Here is a 21,124-nt window from a genome sequence, read left to right as displayed (position 1 = left end):
CTACCATACCTACCCACCATCTCTCCCCAACCTAGCAGAAGGGTGGAAATAAAAGATTGCTGAAGGATGTCCCAAGTCTGAGCATTCAATATGTAAAGATAGAATGTGGTATTGTTCCCAGAAGGAAATTCTCATTAGAGTATACACATTTCATAGCATGCATAGTTAAGCTTTCGAGAACATACTTTGACCCATGGGTTATCTAAACCCTACACATCATGTTTACAGTAGGATTTAACCACAAATATAACTTTCGGTTTTTACATATATGACTCTCGAATGATCATTTTATACTCCCTTGTACTCTAAGTCTTACTATTAGAGATGGTAACCACATGTGCACATAAACCCCTCTCTTCATCTTTCTCATCAAATTACAGCCAATCTTGAAAATCTTGTAGAGTGGTGATTCAGTTTAACGCAAGCCAAGTATAGTAACTGATCACCCATTCTTACTGGATGAGTGTGCAGATGACTGAATATTGATGTTGGCATCCTTGAACATACTAAGTGAGCATTGTTTGGTTACTGCTTCTGTTTGAAATGATCCTGTGTTTTGGTTGTGGCCCAAGTTTTGAAGTGCTCCTTGCCATTCCCTTTCTTTCACAGAGCTCTCACTGCTCAAACACGAGGGATCCGGTAAAATATGAGTTTGGTTGAGTCCTGCTTACCCCCACTTGGTCATCTTTTTAGGAATCCAATGTTTCATATGTTTGTTTTAAAATTATTTTTAGCTGATGTTCATGAAGAAAAGTGAGTACCTATAACCATGCTACTACTGAAAGAAAATCCTAGCTAAGAAGGTGCATTTCTGTATGAGAGCTGTGTCATACCAACCTTTGGGCTCTCTACTGGAAAAGTAGAATCAAATCTTATATAACGTCTTTTTAATTGTACGCTCTAGTATTATAGATGTAAGACAGTACTATATTATACCTCTGTGAATGTAAAGTACCTTGTACCTGCTTTATAATATGTAGCAGTGACTATGCCTTAATCAAGTTGTTTTTAATAATGTTATTCTAGAATGTGTTATTTCTAGATCATGAGTGAATAGCTAAAAAATAACAAATAATAATGGTACCAGGTACTGCAACAGTAATAGAAAAAAAAAATCTTGAAAAGAACAAGACTGGCCAAGTGTGGTGGCTCACGCCTGCAATCCCAGCACTGTGGGAAGCCGAGGTGGGCAGATCACCTGAGGTCAGGAGTTTGAGACCAGCCTGGCCAACATGGTGAAACCCTGTCTCTACTAAAAATATGAAAATTAGCCAGGCATGGGGGCAGGTACCTGTAATCCCAGCTACTCAAGAGGCTGAGACAGAAGAATCGCTTGAACCCGAGAGGTATTGGCTGCAGTGAGCCGAGATCATGCCATTGCACTCCAGCCTGGCTGACAAGAATAAAACTCTGTTTCAAAAAAAAAAAAGACTAGTTGCTGCCTTTACAGTCCACAGATTGCTGTACTGCTAATACTTCAAGCCTCGTTGAGCAGTGTAATAAATCAAGAGTAACCACAGCTCTCATTTCACAAGGGAATTTAACTTGTCATGCAAGCTTCCCATGAAAGGGAATGTCCTATCTTCAAAGGAAACAACACTGATTTGGAATTTGCCCCAAATTTTATTTTATTTTTATTGATTGATTGAGATGGAGTCTTGCTTGCTGCCCAGGCTAGGGTACGGTGGCACAATTAGGGCTCATTGCAGCCTCCACCTCCCAGGCTCAAGCAATCCTCCCACCTCAGCCTCTCGAGTAGCTGGGACCACAGGTGTGCATCACCACACCTGGCTAATTTTTTTTTTTTTTTTTTGTAGAGACAAGGTCTCACTATGTTGCCCAGGTTGGTCTCAAACTCCTGGGCTCAAGCCATCCTCCCATTTTGGACTCTCAAAGTGCTGGAATTACGGGCATGAGCCACTGTGCCTGGCATGCCCTAAATTTTAGAAAATAAGTAATTCTCAAGTACATTTAACTCCTTGTAATTTCCAGAACTATAAGAAGTAATCTTATTTCCCTTCTATTACATAATCCCCCATTCAGTACCTACCTTTTCTTTTTTTTTTATGATCTTGGCTCACTGCAACCTCTGTCTCCCTGAGTTCAAGCGATTCTTGTGCCTCAGCCTCCTGAGTAGCTAGGACTACAGGCACGTGTCACCATGCCAGGCTAACTTTTTTGTATTTTTAGTAGAGATGGGGTTTCACCATGTTGGCGAGGCTGGTCTCGAACTCCTGACCTCAGGTGATCTGCCCAGATCAGTCTCCCAAAGTGCTGGGATTACAGGTATGAGCAACTGTGTCTGATCCTATCAAGATATTTTTTAAAAACAGTAGCTTTTTTTTTTTTTCTGAGATGGAGTCTTGCTCTGTCACCCAGGCTGGAGTGCAGTGGCACAATCTCAGCTCACTGCAACCTCCACCTCCTGGGTTCAAGTGATTCTCCTGCCTCAGCCTCCTGAGTACCTGGGACTACAGGTGTGCACCACCACACCCGGCTAATTTTCGTATTTTTAGTAGAGACAGGGTTTTGCCATATTGGCCAGGGTGGTCTCAAACTCCTGACCTCAGGTGATCCACCTTCCTCGGCCTTCCAAACTGCTGGGATTACAGGCATGAGCCACTGCCCCTGGCCTAAACACAGTTGCTATTATTAAGGTTTTCTGAAGTAGAATACTTTAAGAGTATCTATTATAAACATCACTACTATACCATATTGTTTTATCTATTCAGTTTTTTTCTCCTAAACACACAAACACACACACACATGCACACACACTAAAATAAAGGAATGCCATGGAAAGAACCATCAAAAATCCCTTTTTTATTAAAAATGGAAATAATTTATTCTTTTAAGGACTCAAAAACTTACCTAAAGGTTTATTCTCTGCTGTCTGTTCGAGTTCTCTGAAAGCACTATATTTATCACCAGGATCTATGACAGAAAGGACAGAAGCTCAATTAAGGTTAGGAATCCTGAAATTACAGCTCCAGGAAGTCAGGCAGATTGGTTTAACCAAACACTCTTTTTTTTTTTGAGAGAGAGTCTCGCTCTGTCACCCAGGCTAGAATAGTGCAGTGGTGCGATCTTGGCTCACCGCAAGCTCTGCCTCCCGGGCTCACGCCATTCTCCTGCCTCAGCCTCACAAGTAGGTGGGACTACAGGCACCCGCCACCATGCCCGGCTAATTTTTTGCACTTTTAGTAGAGATGGAGTTTCACTGTGTTAGCCAGGATGGCCTCGATCTCCTGACCTCATGATCTGCCCACCTCAGCCTCCCAAAGTGCTGGGATTACAGGCGTGAGCCACCGCGCCCAGCCGCCAAACACTCTTAACATGTGGTATAGGCATTTTACACATTTAGCACACAGAAGACCACCACTTAAAGATTCATACAATTTAAATATTATGCAATTTAGCATTCACAAGTTTATGAATTTACCCACTGTTTTTACCTCCAGGTGGAACAGTATTTTCAGAGGACTTGTCAGCTGCAATTCCTTTAAACACAGCATATTTGTCCATTGAAGGCAATGTTTTAGTTCCGGGAAGTGGCATCAACAAAGAAGGGGCACTAAAGGAAAAACGAAACATGTTTTGATGACATTGAATGCTTCCTTTATCATCAAAAAAGAAGTTCGAATTAAAATGGCAAACAGGGATTTCATTAAAACTCATGGCTCTCTGCTTTAAAAGTTAGAAACTATATAGTATACATATACACCACAAAGAAAAAAAATGTCCTTTTTCTAAAAAAAAAAAAAAAAAAAAAAAAAAACAGATAAAACACATTACCCAATCATTTTTTTCTTAATTAAATGAAGAGGGGTCAGATCCATGCTGACTGTCTAAGCACCTCTTTAAGCCATAATAACTGGAATGGCATTGGAAGTAGGTTATTAAAGAATGATGACTTCCTGCAATTTTAACTTAAGGTCCATAAAACTACAAAAGTGAACTGTTCCACATATGTATACTCAATATTTTAAAATAAATCATGTTAACCTTAATATAAATTATTATCTTCAATGGGTTCAGAGTGCAGAGGTAGAACAGTTAAGATAAAAATCTATTTATGAAATGTTGTCCAAGACAAATGTAAATTGTTCTTCTGACTGTACTGCATTGCCTACCAGTAGAAGTGCACACATCTGATAAGCTGCCGTAGAGTTAATACAATTTGCATTTTTACAGGGATCACATCAGCGGTTTCAGAAGCTATCTTTGTAACAAAACAACAATCACTTCAAAATTAGATAAAGATACTTTTGCCTGTGGACATATTTCATGCTGGATGGAAAAGTAGCGTAATGAGTAGTATCTGTGTGGGTAATTCTTAGAAGGCTTAAACACATACTATAAAAGCATTACTTTTTTTTTTCTTCTTCTTCTTCTTCCCTTATCAGACCCGGGCAGCTCCCTGGAAGAACTACCTTTACATATGAATGACTACATTCCACCACTAGTTTGTGTCATTCAATAACATGCATAAGTTATATAAATGGATTTCTATTGAGTTCTTTGCCCTGGAGTAAAAATATTTCCACAGTCATTTAAATCTTCTTATCAGTGGCTTACAAGCAAGGTAAAAACTAGGCTCTGGCAGCTGCATGCTAATGGGGTACACAGTCCTTTAGGACTTAATGCCATCAAATATTATGATTTCACATCACCACCAAACAGCTGCTACATAACTGATCTTGACAAATGAAATAAGCCATCATCTATACATTGTAAGTTGACTTTTTAAAACTTCCATAAGTAATTAAAGTACAATTCACTGTACAGGATGTTACACGGGAATAAAGGCAATTAACATCTTAGGGGGGAAAAAAACCCAAAAGTTGAATGATTTCTTTATTTTTCATGATCCTCCAACTTTAGCTATGGCCTTTTAAGGCTCATTGGTAAAAATCTTTCTACTACATGTTACACTTAATTGATTAATTTTAAAATTATATTCACAGAATTGGGGAAAAAAAAAAAAAAAAAAACCAGGATCTTCAGGGTAATGAACTACTGCTTGCTGATTAAAGTCAACAAAATTTCATTCAAAAAAGTTATGACTCAGACTGTAATTTTATGCACACTGCAAATGAATATTTCATTCCAGTTCTTTCTCTGAAGTTATTTAAAAAAAAAACACTGTAATCACCATGAAAGTGTTTATGCCAGTTACACAGTACTCATCATCCGTTCCAAACATGAAGACAGTTATTTCTACCCTTTCATACTAATGAAAATACTCAAGTGAGAAAGGCATATTGATTTTACACTTACGAACCTGTATTCTACTGAAAGGTAAGACTTAAAAAATTCGGCATAAAAAAGTATTTTGCATTTTCTCTAGTGAATCTATTAGTGTTTTACAATCACTCCATATGACTGTGGTAGTTTTATTTAGTTGCTTACCCTGCTAAATATATACATTTAAAAAGAAATATTTTGATCTCAGCAGAATAAACTAACCAACCCCAAACTCCTGTACATTAACCCTTTGTGAACTTTTATTTATTTTTTGAGACAGTGTCTTGCTCTGTTGCCCAGGCTGGAGTGCAGCGGCACGATCATGGCACACTGCAGTTTCGACCTCCTGGGTTCAAGTGATTCTCCTGCCTCAGCATCCCAAGTAGTTGGGACAGCTGGTACTACAGGCATGTACCACCATGCCCAGGTAATTTTTGCATTTTTGGTAGAGATGGCGTCTCCATAGGTTTTCTAGGCTGGTCTTGAACTCCTGGGCTCAACTGATCCGCCTCCCAAAGCGCTAGGATTACAGGCAAGAGCCACTGCACCCAGCCTTCCCCGCCAGCCTTTTTTTTTTTTTTTTTTAATAAGACAACTTCTCACTCTGTCTCCCAGGCTGGAGTGCAGTGGCGCGATCTTGGCTCACTGCAAACTCTACCTCTCAGGTTCAGCAATTCTCCTGCCTCAGCCTCCCAAGTAGCTGGAATTAGAGGCACACACCACCATGCCTGGGTAATTTTTGTATTTTTATTTGTTTATTTTTTTTGTAGGGACGGGGTTTCGCCATGTTGGCCAGGCTGGTCTCAAACTCCTGACCTCAGATGATCCGCTGCCTCGGCCTCCCAAAGTGCTGGGATTACAGGCATGAGCCACCGTGCCTGGCCAACCCTGGCCCCCTTGTTAACTTTTCTATGATCAATGTCCCATATCTGCTTTGTTGATTAGTCTAGGCTCCCGAGTGCCCGGCACATAGTATTTTCTGAATGAGTAACTGGATGATGTTGCTGCCTTCCAGAGGCCCTTCAGGTTTTATGCGCAGGCTCAACTGTCATCTCTCCTTTGACTCTGACGTCTAGTTCAACACTGAGTCTAACCAATTTCTCAGATATAAACTGTTCAGTGTCTATAACTCTAAACCCTGAGTAATTCTCATCATCTCACAGCAGGATTACCATGGCAAATGAATTTATCCCATACACAGTAGCAAGAATCACTTTCATTATGCCACTTCTTACTCCTAAAATGCTTTAAAATAGAGTATGTCATAAGTCATAAGGCATCCCACAACTGGTGCTGCCCCTTACTAATGTTATTTTCTCACAGACTAACAATGTTCTCCATCCCGGTCTACTCCTAACATCTTACTTGCCTTTTCATCTTCTCTAACAAATAATGCCCATTTTCTGTCCAAAATGGTCTCTCCTAGGCTTAGCTATTCACATCATGATTTAACAAATCTCTTTTTAAAACAATTTGGAGTACAGATTATCATAAACTAGGGAATACATTTTATACATATATTTAAGGACTAATCCTAAGAGAACTTTATCAGATAATTTAAATACCAGATAAAACTAAGTGTCCTTAGAGCAGGAACTGTGGTTTTTGCTTCTGTATTTCTCATGCCTATCCCAGTGTCTGGCATATAGCAAATACTAAATAAATGTTTGCTAGATGAATAAATGAATATTGAGTATGAATTCTAGATAATACCAAAATAGTTTCATTCATTTGGGCATGGTGGCTCACGTCTGTAATTCCAGCACTTTGTGTGGCCAAGGCAGGCAGATCGCCTGAGGTCAGGAATTCAAGACCAGCCTGGACAGTATGGTGAAACCCCGTCTCTACTAAAAATACAAAAATAAGCTGGGTGTGGTGGCGCACGCCTGTAGTCCCAGCTACTAGGGAGGCTGAGGCAGGAGAATCACTTGAATCCATCCGGGAGGCAGAAGTTGCAGGGAGCCGAGGTTGCGCAACTGCACTCCAGCCTGGTGACACAGCGAGGCTTCATCTTAAAAAAAAAAAAAAACAAATAAAATAGTTTTATTCAAGGAAAGCATGGAAGTAGTCAACTCAGAGCTATATGTAAGAGGAATATCTGCAAAGTATTGTATATGAAAGTAAACTATTACATGGAGATAATGCCACACAAAATTGCTAATACCCCATATATCTCAGGTCTGGCCACCATCTTAAAACTTTCTACCCCCAAATTTTAATTTCATCTACAAACAGAGTTTTGCTCAGATAAATAAATCACCAATTTGATAAATCAGGTTTATAAGCCACATACTATTATACAGTCATCCAGCAAATCTTTATTAATTACATATGACGGGGCCAAGCACTACATATATAAACATGAATGATTGTCTTCAGATACTTACAGCCTAGTAAGGGAAACAGTCAGGAAAACCAGCAGTTACAATTAGGGCACAGATATTCATCAGGTACTATAGCAGTAGCAAAGGAGGGGCCCCTAACTCACCTTGGAGGTAGCAATTGGTTAGGAAAAACTTCCTATATTTAGCTGATTTCTGAAATGGAACTATAACTATAGGGAGATTAGGTAAGGGTATTTCAGACTGAAGCAAACAGAACGTATAAAGTTCGAAAGAGCACGGTCAGTTTGGAGTCATGCTGGCATGGCTGGAGTGTAAGTCATGGGAAATAGCAAGAGTTGAGAGCGGGCAGGAGTTAAGATCACACACTGTCACACAGAGCTGACAGAGTTAATGGTGGTAAAGAAGAGAGGACAGAGCCAAAGTAAATAGCATGCTTTTAATCTGGTGACTGAATATGGTGACATCATTCACCAAGGAAGGGAATAATGATTTAACACATTTTTATTTGGCTTTGAGTAGGAAAACAATGAATTTAATTTCATGCAGTGAATTTGAGATGCCTTGAGTCATTCAGATGGGAATGCTTAGATAGTAGTACTATATACAAATTTTGTTTGAAGGAAGAGATCTGGAGTAGAAATATAATTTATGTGTCTAGAAGGTTTAACTTGCTTGTGTTGGTACAGCAGTCCTGGAAATACCAGCACTCTATGGTCTCATTCTTTATATGTTTCTTCTATATGTTACATACATGCATTTAATATATTTTTAAAATCAGGAGAATAGTCTCTTTTCCTAATTTGTAATTCTCTATAATGCCTGTCCCTTAGTTCTTGTTACAGTGTGTATGCGGCAAAGTGCTGACTAAGAGATAATTGGCTAAACGGGGAAGAAAGGAGCGAAACTGCATAAACAGGAACACAGGAGACACGGAATACGTATTCTGACAAAAACCAATTTGAAAAATAAAAACAAAGGAATTCCTATCGCTTACTCTGGTGTCTGATGTGTTCCACTTTGCAGAAATATCTAAATACTTTTTTAAAAATGCCGGCTTGGCATGGTGGCTCATGCCTGTAATCCTAGCACTTTGGAGGCCAAGTCGAGAGGCTCACTTGAGGTCAGGAGTTTGAGACCAGCCTGGCCAACATGGCGAAATGGTGAAACCCCATCTCTACCAAAAATACAAAAAAATTAGCTGGGTGTGGTGGTGGACACCTGTAATCCTGGCTACTAGGGAGACTGAGGCAGAAGAATCACTGTATCTTGGGAGGTGGAGGTTGCAGTGAGCGAAGATCACACCACTGCCCTCCAGCCTGGGTAACAGAGAAAGACTCCATCTCAAAAAAAAAATAAAAAATGCTGACAACATACTGAATCAGTTACTGTACCCGAAGCTTAACGTGGCATGTAAAACCTTAGAGAAATGTTTATGCAGCTGTCTATGCAAACAACAGAAATCTGAAGGCTTAAAAGACACTAATGTCAATTATACAAGAAATGTGAAGAAATATGATTAGAGTTGTGAATTATGATTCTGTGGAAAAGTAACAGTACATAACACTACAAAAACATACAATTATGTGCTCCTGCCTAAAAAACTTTTCAACAGTTGAAGACCTTGCTTTAATACAGGAACATGAAGTCATCACTGCACAGGTGCTCTAGCTATAATAAAGGTTTGGCACAGGTAAAAAAGAATATTGCCAGGTAGGTGCGTACTTAGAGGAAACAGTAGGAGCTGAAGTTTAAGGTGGACAAAAGAGAGAAGTTTGGAGAGTAAAAGTATTAATACAGAAGGAATAATCACAGAAAGTAGTAGAGTAAGGAGTCTTAATTTTTAAATTTCTCACACCTAGCCTTCCTATTATGGATGTCTCTTTCTTAATGGTTAAATACAATGTTAAATATATTAAACTCTTTTCTACCTGTTTCCATGCTGGGAGTTACTTGCTTTTGAAGAAGCAGGCAACTCTTGGAAATCACTGAATGAGTCATCAAGGGATCCTGACTTAGAAGCATCTTGAAAATCCTGGAAGTCATCTTCTTCTGGCTTTACTACCTAGGTTTATAAAGGATATTTAAATAAATAGCACTGACTGACAAAATAAATACACAACAAATCTCCAACAGTCAATTTCAAAGACTGTCCTTAAAATTTCTCAGTTTAGATACATTAACTCAAGTGCTTAAGGCAGGAATACTGTTTTGTATTTTTAGATACTCTCTGGTCCAAATGGTAAAAAATTGGTTTAAATAGCTAATCTAGGCTGGGCGCAGTGGCTCACGTCTGTAATCCCAGCGCTTTGGGAGGCCGAGGTGGGCAGATCTCCTGAAGTCAGAAGTTCGAGACCAGTTTGGCTAACACGGCGAAACCCCATCTCTACTAAAAATACAAAAATTAGCTGGGCATGGTGGCATGTGTCTGTAGTCCCAATTACACGGGTGGCTGAGGCAGGAGACTCACTTGAACCCAGGAGGCGGAGGTTGCAGTGAGCCAAGATTGTGCCACTGCACACCAGCCCCGCTGGGCGACAGAGCAAGAGTCTGGCTGAAAACAAACAAACAAACAAAAAACTAATCTATACATTTTAAAAATAGCTGAATGACATTCATTGGGTTACTAAGTGCCTGCCATCTTTAAAAGACATATCTAGCTGGGTGTGGTGGTGGGTATCTGTAATCCCAGCTACTTGGCAGGCTAAGGCAGGAGAATGGCTTGAACCTGGGAGGCAGAGGTTACAGTGAGCCAAGATCACACCACTGCACTCCAGCCTGGGCAACACAGCAAGACTCTATCTCAAAAAAAAAAAAAAAAAAAATTAAAAAGGTCAAAATGCTTAAAAAAAAAAAAAAGACATATAGATACATCACGCATGTTTGCAAATTAAGTGACACAAGCTCATCATAACCAATCACATACATGTACAAAGAGTGGACACTGACTCCTAATCCCACACTCCAGAAGTATTGTTAACAGCTCATTTGTTTTAAAGAAAAATGAGATTACACTATATTGCTCTATACTCTTAACTATATAACAAAGATACATTTCCATGCAGTACATGTAGCTCTATCTTACTCAGTTTAAAGATTACCACCACTGTGTGAATGAACTGAAATTTATTTAACCTTTCTCCTCCTGTTGGATATTTAGCTATTTCCACTTTTTACTCTAACAAACAATATTACAACAAAAATTCTTACGTATCTTTGCTAATTTGAGTAACTATTTCTTAGGATAGATTTCTAATAATGTGACTGCTAGGAGAGAAGATACAGACATGCTGAGGCTTTTTTTTTTTTTTTTAAACTGAGTCTCCTTCTGTTGCCATGCTGGAGTGCAATGGTGTGATCATAACCATAGCTTACTGCAGACTTGAACCCCTGGGATCAAGTGATCCTCCTGCCTCAGCCTCTGGAGTAGCTGGTACTATAGGTACACACCACCACGCCCAGCTTGACATGTAGAATTTTGATAACTATTGCCAAGCCTGCCTTTCAACAAGGCTGTACCAAGAAGCCTAGAGTGTATTAGTCACTTTTACCCTACTTTTTCAATGACATTAAATATTATATACTTCAAACATTTTTGCTAATCTGAGAAGTGAAAAACTAAAGTATTTTAATTTCAGGTTTAGCAGTTTTTCTGAAAGATACAACCTAAGAATTTAAATGTGCTCCCTATAATCCAGTAACCTACTCTATGTATCCCTGGAAAAAATGGTGCCCAGATTCACTTTCAGTGATTACTTGAAATATGCACAGCTTCTTCATTTACCTGATTTGCAGGGAAGGTTGGTATGAAACCACTAGAAGCCTGGGCTGCAGCTCCACCCACTGGTCCAACAAGGTTAATACCCATGACTGGCTGTCCAAGGCTGAGGGGCATGGAGCCCGCAGGGCCTGAAGGTATCACGGTTGGCTGACTCACCGGTGCAGGCAGAGTCACAGAAAAACCACTTAAAGTTGGAATAGGAGCTGCTGGGAACTGGTTTAAAGCATCAGGACTCATTGCAGGAACGCCCCTCTACAAATGATAGAAAGAAAATGGATTAGGGGGTTGTAAACCACATACGGTCGAAATCTGGCAGAGACCGAAAGGTAAAAATCTGTAGCCTTTGCATGTTTCCACTCCTACTCTCAAAACTCATGAATTTGATTTAAGAAAAAAAGTTACAAGGTCAATGCAAACCTAATACTTAACAAAGAAATGGCCAACACATATGAGTTCTGACATTTTCACTTTCTGACACATTTGGTTAATTCTATAGGTTAATTCTATATGATCTTTTAAATTTTATTTTAAATGACTTTGCAATAAAAGAAAAATTTTTACCAGACTAAGAATACTTTATATCTATGAAATTTTAGAGAAAACTTCAAAAGACAGAGTAATTTCACCTATTACTGACTAACTTTCAAGTTCAGAGAATGTTAATATATTAAAAGTCTTTAGGCCAGGCATGGTGGCTCACACCTGTAATCCCAGCACTTTGGGAGGCCGAGGCAGGTGGATCACTTGAGGTCAGGAGTTCGAGACCAGCCTGGCCAACATGGTGAAACCCCATCTCTACTAAAAATATAAAAATTAGTCAGGCATGGCGGCAGGTGCCTGTAATCCCAGCTACTTGGGAGGCTGAGGCAGGAGAATCACTTGAACCCGGGAGGTGGAAACTGCAGTAAGCTGAGATCGCACCACTGCACTCCAGCCTGGGCAATAGAGTGAGACTCAGTCTCAAAAACAAACCAAAACAAAAGGTCTTTAAACAAAGGAATAACTTGCTATTATGCACATCATATAAACTCTACATTTTTGAAGTACTATATCCTGAAAATGATCTAAATTTTAATGTACAAGGAGTTACACAATGTAGTGAAAAAGATTTCATATCCTTGCAATTTATACTAATAAAGTTATTTGATCTAACTTAAGAAACATGGTTTACCTGTGTTACCGCTATCATGGCTAGAACAGTATAAAGTTCTTCTTTTGTAAGTTTGCCAGGTGTAGTTCGATTAGCTAAGGCCCATATCTGTCCAAGAGTTTCCCTGGGAAGCCCAGATGACATCAGAATGGGATACAGTTTGGCAGTATCTATTCCGGTTGGAGTCACTGTGGTTTCTAAGATTTTCTTATAGGCATCTATTAAAGGAAAGACCAGATTACAAATGGAAACACATTCCAAGTGATTCATTTTTGGGGGTGCCATTGTTGGTATACAAGAATAATCTTCAATCAAACTGCTTTAATAGAACCAAAGCCATGTCAGGGTTTAAACTGCTTTAAACATATTCCAGTGCGGCTGGGCATGGTGGCTCACGTCTATAATCTTTCAGCACTTGGGAGGCCAAGGCCAGCAGATCATCTGAGGTCAGGAGTTCGAGACCAGTCTGGGCAACATAGTGAAAGCCCATCTCTACTAAAAATACAAAAATTAGCCAGGCGTGGTGGCATGTGCCTGTAGGCCCAGCTACTCAGGAGGCTGAGGCAGGAGAATCGCTTGAACCCCGAGACAAAGGTTGCAGTGAGCCAAGATTGCAACTCTGCACTCTGCACTTCAGCCTGGGAAACAGTGAGACTCCGTTTCAAAAAAAAAGAAAAAAAAAATTGAGATATTCAAGTGGAAATGTCCAGCAGACAATTAAGAGTCTGGAGCTTGGTACTAAAGATAAAGTTTAGGGCTAGAGGTAAGACAAAGTCTTATAATTCAGTAGAAGATTGTAACAAGACAGCATGCTTTGGATATTACAAGAGAAGCAGTAGAGTAATGATGGTGGGAACAGTTTGAAAAGAGCAACAGGAAGTAAGAATTATACCAACATCACTCTCCTCCAGTAAATTAGAGGCTGTGAGAGAAAACACCATTGGAGAAGGTGCTATGGAAATACAACCTTTAAGGAAAGACCCAGTTTCTGTTAGGGTGAGGAAGCAGAACAAGTGTCTTAAAAAGGGGGTACGGTTGGTGAGTTTTTGATAATAACATGGGTTTTCCAAAGGACCAAGTGGGAAATGTTGTTAGAGACAGGGCTAAAATAAAGAATGCCAATATTGCATGGGACATACTTATACTAAAAAATTATTTGCTTTTTACCTGAAATTCAAATTTAACTGGGCATCCTGTATGGTTATTTACTAAATCTAGCAAGCTTAGTTAGGGAGATGAAAGTTAGTAGGGCTAAGGTGGACAGAGAAACTGTTTAAAACAAAAATTTTACATCTGGGATTATAAGTATGGATTACAGGTTAGTCGGCTCTCCATAAGAACACATATTTTTGGCCGGCTGTGGTGGCTCATGCCTGTAATCCCAGCACTTTGGGATGCCAAGGTGGGCGAGTCACTAGGTCAGGAGTTCGAGACCAGCCTAGCCAATATGGTGAAATCCCATCTCTACTAAAAATAAAAAAAAATTAGCCAGGTGTGGTGGTGTATGCCTGTAGCCCCAGGTACTCGGGAGGCTGAGGCAGGAGAATTGCTTCAACCCGGGAGGCAGAGGTTGCAGTGAGTCAAGATCGTGCCACTGCACTCCAGCCTGGGTGACAGAGACTCCATCTCAAAAAAAAAAAAAAAAAAAAAAAAAATACATGTTTTGACTAGAAAGTATATGTGCATGTATGTTTGGAAGGAAGAGGGAGAAAGTAATACAAACTGGCAGAAAATGGATAAAACTCCAAAACATACCAAGATCTAGATTTCGTTTGGCTTGGGGACAGAGAAGAAGAAAAGATACAAACTGTCTAATAGGCATTTGGAAGAAAAGCCATTATTTTTATGTACAGTTGAATTGTACATACGATTTTGGTAACAATCAGCCTTTTGTCATTATGAGTAGTATCAGAAAATGCATTTGAATGAAAACTATAAAACATTAATGCAAGAAATTGAAGGAGACATAAAAAAGTAGAGAAATATTCCATGTTCATGTTTTGGAAGAATCAATGTTGTTAAAATGTCCATAGTACCCAAAGCAATGGGTAGCACAGATTCAATGCAATCCCTATCAATACCAATTACATTCTTCACAGAAACAGAAAACATAATCCTAAAAGTTATATGGTACCACAAAGGACCCAGAATAGCCAAAGCCATTCTGAGCAAAAAGAACAAAACTGGAGGAATTACAGTACATTACTGTATATTACCTGACTTCAAATTATACCACAAAGCTATAGTAACCAAAACAACATAGTAATAACATAAAAACAGACACAGAGACCAATGGAACAGAATAGAGAACCCAGAAATAAATCCACACATCCACAGTGAACTCATTTTTCAGAAAGGTGCCAAGAATATACATTGGGAAGGGTCTCTTCAATAAATGGTGCTGGAAAAACTGGATATCCATATGCAGAATAAAACTAGACTCCATCCCACATCCAATACAAAACTCAAATCGAAATGAATTAAAGACTTTTAAATGTAAGACCAGAAACTACGAAACTACTAAAAGAAAACTTAGGGAAACTCTCCAGGACATTGATCTGGGCAAGATGTCTTGAGTAATAACCCAAAAATAACGGCAACCAAAGCCAAAATGGACAAATGGGATCACATCAAGTTAAAAAGCTTTTGCACTGCAAAGGAAACAATCAAAAAATGGACAACACATAGAACGGGAGAAAATATCTGTAAACCATCCATATGACAGGGGATTAAAACCAAAATATATAAGAAGCTCAAACAACTCAATAGAAAAAAAAGCTAACAATCTGATTTTAAAATGGGCAAGACAACTGAACAGGCATTTCTCAAAAGAAGACATGCAAATGGCAAACAGGCTTATGTAAAGGGGCTCAACATAACTGATCATCAGAGAAATGTCAATCAAAACTACAATGAAATATCATCTCACCCCACTTAAAATGGCTTTTATCCAAAAGACAAGCAATAACGAATGCTGGTGAGGATGTGGAGAAAAGGGGACCCTCACACACTGTTGGTAGGAATGTAAATTAGTATAGCCACTATGGAGAACAGTATAAAGGTTTCTCCACAGTGGCTGTACTAATTTATAAGCCAAGATTCAAAAGCAACCTAAGTGTCCGTTGACAGACACTTTATCGAATGGATAAAGAAAATGTGGTACATATACACAGTGGAGCAAAATTGAGCCATAAAAAAATTGAGATCCTGTCATTTCCAACAACATGGTTGGAACTAGAGGACATTATATTAAGAGAAATAAGTCAAGCATAGAAAGACCAACTTCACATATTCTCATTTGTTTGTGGAAGCTAAACATTAAAACAACTGAACTCATGGAGACAGAGAATAGAATGATGGTTTCCAGAGGCTGAGAATGGTAGTGGGGAGGGGGGAATAATGGGGATGGTTAATAGGCATAAAAATATAGTTGGATAGGAGGAATAAGATCTAGAATTTGATAGCACTACAAGGTAGCTACAGTCAACAATAATTTGTGCAGCATACTCATTTGTGTCTAATCTTACTGATCAGATGTTTAAAATTATTTTGAATACTTCATTAAAATAATTATTTTAAGAAAAAAATAACAATTGGAACGTTCATAACACAAAGAAGTAATACATGCTTGAGGTAATGGATACCCTATCTACCCTGATGTGATTATTACATATTGCATGTCTGTATCAAAATATCTCATGTACTCCATAAAAATATACACTTATGTAGCCATAAAAATTAAAAATAAATTTTTTTTGGTTTAAAGAAGAAAATGCACTTTAAGGATTTTCTTTTCTTTTTTTTTTTCTTTTTGGCTCAGCAGTAAAAATATATGTAAAGAAAAAGTAGGCCGGGTGCAGTGGCTCACACTCGTAATCGCAGCACTTTGGGAGACCGAGGCAGGTAGATCACTTGAGCCCAGGAGTTTGAGACCAGCCTGAGCAACACGGTGAGAACCCGTCTCTACAAAAAAATACAAAAATTAGCTGGGCGTAGTGGCACGCACCTGTAGTCCCAGCTACTAGAGAGGCTGAGGTGGGAGGATTGTCTGAGCCTGGGGAGGTCAAGGCTGCAGTGAGCCAAGATTGTGTCACTGCACTCCAGCCTGGGTGACATAGTAAGACCTTGTCTCAAAAAAAAAAAAAAAAAAAAAGTAAACACTATCCTTCACATCTTCCAACGTGGAAAAAAAAGATCCCACATGGTCTTTTATTTCATATAGTATTACATGACAAATAAGTCATAGAAATAATATTTTTAAAAATATAAACTAAGAATTCAGAAAATGACATTAAATATTTTAGTAAAATTCTTGATGTTATTAATCGCTGAACTAAATATTTGATAATGTCCATTAAAGCATAATAAATCTAAAAGAGCTTTTAGAAATTGAAGTATGATGGCTGATAAAACATTAACACAAAACTATTCTCCTTCATTTATATAGTTATTCCATACATGAGGCAGTCTTATGAAACACGACATTTATTTAATTTCTGTACTCTTTAAGAAAAAAAGAAAAGTCACAATTCCTCCTGCATATTTTGTAACTACGACAGTAAATATTTACAACTACATTTACAATCTTTATAGCAAAATATCCAGATGGGAATCCTGGGCTTTTTTACCTGGAACCAAACTCTCATTGTAAATCCAAGGAGGCATTCTGGGCTGAGCAGGATCCTGTGAGGGAAATACTCCCACACCTAGAAGATAAGAAACATCAATGTATACAGTGGTCCATGGAGAAGATGGTGAAATCACACTGAGTCATGGTTCTTTATAAACAGCATTGGCTGGAGACACTAAAAAAAGTCACCAATACAATTAAAATATTTGGTCCCCCCGCCCCAGATTCAGAATAAAATATTTGGTTTCTAAGCAACTCTTGTACGTTAACTATGTCCTAAAGAGTAAATTATACAAAATCTAAAATGTATCAATTCAATATTCTAAATCATATAAGCCTTGCACCATTTAACATGTATTACAAATTAAGGAAAAAAATGATAGATGATAGTTTAAAATTATGTATCTAAAAATATTTAATTGTCCAAGCTTTACTTGCAGTTTTTACTAGTGCTTCTTTGCAAAGTTTCATTCTTTTTTTTTTTTTAATCTACATATGATACAGATGTTTTAAATATACAGGACTTTTGGGGGCTTTTTGTCCAGTGAAATATCCTCCCAAAAGTTTGCCTCCTAGGCTGCCCACATTCTAATTCATTTCTGAGGGTTGAATTTATAAAATTTAGATATTTTAGGCAGTGGTGCATATGATTTATTGTAGACAAAGCAAGATTATATTCTCATTGGTGACTTTTCCAGTTACATTTTAACTTTTCAACCTTTATGGAAGAAGACAAAGTATAAATGGAAAAAAAGAGAGTTTTTATAAAATAAAAGGAAAGAAAATTTTAAATCAGAAATGATTCCAATTAAGAAAACCAGTTATCAAAATCATTTTAAAAAACGAGTAACAGTGTGTTGAAAGAATTCAGAGCAAAATCTTAGGGGTTAATTGGAGAAAGGAATGCATTAAATATATTTCAAGCAAAATTTCAATTAGCAAAATCAAGCAGCATTCATTTGAAGATTAATGCTTAAGGTGTTAGCATTTGAGCAACGTTTGGTTAAACAAGTTTTTTGCTGAATGTTTCACGAGCTCACCACTCTCTTCAATTGACAGGTTTTGATCTGAAGTCTTTTCTGCCTCTGCAGTGGTGGTACCACTTACACATCCATCTACAGCACCCCCGTTACTGGCCGTTACACTGGGATGGCTCTTACTGGAACCTGGGCCTAGGGCTTTGTGGCCAACTTCAGAAGTATTTAATTTAATTTGTTCCTGCCCAGATGTACTTATATCACAAGATACTAGGAACTTCTCCTCCAAGGAAGGGCCTAAACAAACAGCACGAAGGATTATTTATATATAACTGTATATGTGTACATGTCTAATCTTTTCAATCATCCATCTCCACCCCCATATTCTTTTTTTTTTTTTTTTTGAGACAGAGTCTTACTTTGTCGCCCAGGCTATAGTGTACTGGCATGATCTCAGCTCACTGCAACCTCTGCCTCCCAGGTTCAAGCGATTCTCCCGCCTCAGCCTACTGAGTAGCTAAGATTATAGGCGCCCACCACCAAGCCCAGCTAATTTTTGTATTTTTAGTAGAGACAGGGTTTCGTCATGTTGGCCAGGCTGGTCTCGAACTCCTGACCTCAGGTGACCTACCCACCTCAGCCTTCCAAAGTGCTGGGATTACAGACGTGAGCCACGGTGCCCAGCTCACCTCCATATTCTAAAGGGAGGCCCTGCCACATATAATGTAAACACTGTGGCTAGGCGCCGTGGCTCAAGCCTGCAATCCCAGCACTTTGGGAGGCCAAGGCAGGCAGATCACAAGGTCAGAAGTTCAAGACCAGCCTGACCAACATAGTGAAACCCCACCTCTACTAAAAATACAAAAAATTAGCCAGGCATGGTGGCAGGTGCCTGTAATCTCAGCTACTCGGGAGGCTGAGGCAGGAGAATCACTTGAACCCAGGAGGCAGAGGTTGCAGTGAGCTGAGATCAAGCCATTGCACTCCAGCCTGGGCGATACTGCAAGACTCTGTCTCAAAAAATAAAAAAATGTAAACGTTGAAATAATTCAATTATTGCACATTTGTATAGGACTTGAGAGACTATTAGAGATTTTAGAGAATGTAAACATAATTATCTACTGTGATTCTAAAGAATTCTATGAGACAGTAGGTGGAAGAGTATAGTGGAAGAAGGAGCACTACCTTTGAAATCTGACAACCTACATAAGATAACACTTTCACTAACTCCTAGGGAGGCCTCTGGCCAGTGACATCATCATCACCTCTTGGTCTGTTTTCACATCCATCAAATGAGAAAGTCTGGACTGAGTACATGTCTGCCAAGATCCCTCCCAGCACCCTGTCTCCAGCCAGGATGTGTAGCTGTCTCTACTCATTTTACAGATGACAAAATCTAAGGCACATCAAGGACAAACTGATAGTAAATGAACAACCCGGGCTTCTGCCCCCAAGTGCCCTGTCACTGAAGCTGAAAGAGTACTTTCTAAAGAAGCCTTTCCTAGCTCCTTATTCTTAAGAAAATGATATTGGTGAATCTCCCAAACAACAATCTTCCAGAAAAATCAGAAGATTTCTTTTAAAGTTATAAGGCAGTTTAAAGTGCTCCTACTTGAGGAGCAAAACTTTTAAATCACCTTTCCGGAATGTGAAGACCCCAGAACTTAAAAATCTAGAACACTTGTTTGTTGAATTTCAACAGCAGTCATACATTCATGTACATGTTTATTTGCCAACATCACTGGATTATTCTACTTATATAACATAAATAAGTTATCCCAGGATATCTTAAGAATATTTTCATTAATAATGCTAAGAGTTACCTGCTTTTGGTACACTGTGTGAGGCTGAAGCAGTAGAGAAGTAAGGAATTTGCCCAGGGACACCATGTAAGGCAAAAGGCACTGGACTCTGACCTGGAGGGAGAGGCTGTGTCCCAGCCTTCTGTGTATGCAACTGGACAAGTGGGGTGGAGGGGTGGAAAGACTGAAAGGGCTGGGACGTGGAAGAAGGCCCACATGGGGGAACTTCAACAGGTCCCTGCATAAAGTCACTGAATTCTTCTTCATCAAGAAAGGCAGGTGATGGGGAGACAGTTTTAGTAGAATGAGATGATGTGGGGCAATCTGCAAAATGGAAAATGGCAATGAAACACACAAAAATGGAAACCAACAGAGAAAAAGGAATTAAGATGTAGTACAATTGCAAAAGAATATATTGAAACATAAACAGGGAGGTGAACAAGAAATAACAAGTAACAATAGTCAAATGGAATTATATGATGCATGTAAAACACTTTGATGTCTATACACAATATTATGTCTTTCTAAAGGGGAATTTTAATAGCTATTTTGCATGTGGTTCAAAAAAGGCAAAACTAAAAATGTATGTATCTATTGATTTATTTCACAGACAGGACCTAGGCCAGAGTGCTGTGGCATGCTCACAGCTCATAATCATAGCAGCCTCAAACTCTTGGGCTCAAGCGATCCTCCAGCCTCAGCCTCCTGAGTAGCTAGGAATATAGGTACATGCCAGCATACCCAGCTAATTCTTCCTTTCTTTTTTTTTCATAGAGATGGTGTCTCACTATGTTGCCCACGCTGGTCTCGAGCTCCTGGCCTTGACAGTCTTTCTTTCTTTCATTAGATTAATAATTTTTCCCCTGAGACCATTGATGCTTTACATCAAAGTGACGATTATTTTTGAAGTCAAAATGATCTGTTTATCTAGATAATATTATCTCAAACCAATACACATCAGATGTAAGAAAACCTACCTATATAGTGCTGAATACATTTTGGACAGATATATACCATGATGACTAAATTTCATTATTTATTAAGAAATTCAGTAAGAAATAATGCACAATACAAACCTGTAATTTTTGAAATATCATGCTTGATCCACACACTTGCATAGATCATATTTCAGTAAAGTTACCATATGAGGAATAAAAATTACAAAAGAACTTGTTTTTTTTTTTTGAGATAGAAT

At 38.7% G+C, this 21,124-nt stretch overlaps 1 protein-coding gene across 33 annotated transcripts in view; it reads right to left on the bottom strand.

Moving 5' to 3' along the window:
* SYNRG (synergin gamma) overlaps nt 1–21,124 on the bottom strand; it is a 94,997-nt gene that overhangs the window by 44,022 nt on the left and 29,851 nt on the right. For 12 of the 33 annotated variants that reach the window (XM_074019031.1, XM_015438410.3, XM_005583947.4 and 9 more), the window contains 8 exons: nt 19,951–20,253; nt 18,191–18,424; nt 17,149–17,226; nt 12,542–12,738; nt 11,374–11,622; nt 9,521–9,654; nt 3,456–3,574; nt 2,872–2,934 (listed from right to left, as the gene is read on the bottom strand). In XM_074019031.1, the coding sequence (XP_073875132.1) occupies nt 2,872–2,934; nt 3,456–3,574; nt 9,521–9,654; nt 11,374–11,622; nt 12,542–12,738; nt 17,149–17,226; nt 18,191–18,424; nt 19,951–20,253 (1,377 nt within the window). The remainder of the gene's footprint in view (nt 1–2,871; nt 2,935–3,455; nt 3,575–9,520; nt 9,655–11,373; nt 11,623–12,541; nt 12,739–17,148; nt 17,227–18,190; nt 18,425–19,950; nt 20,254–21,124) is intronic. The other 21 variants (XM_074019040.1, XM_074019042.1, XM_074019044.1 and 18 more) reach the window with 3 other exon arrangements.

This window comes from Macaca fascicularis, chromosome 16, assembly GCF_037993035.2.
Source record: "Macaca fascicularis isolate 582-1 chromosome 16, T2T-MFA8v1.1".
NCBI classification, from domain to species: domain Eukaryota; kingdom Metazoa; phylum Chordata; class Mammalia; order Primates; family Cercopithecidae; genus Macaca; species Macaca fascicularis.
The sequence above is the reverse complement of the archived record's forward strand: the minus strand, read 5'-3'. Positions and strand labels throughout refer to the sequence as shown.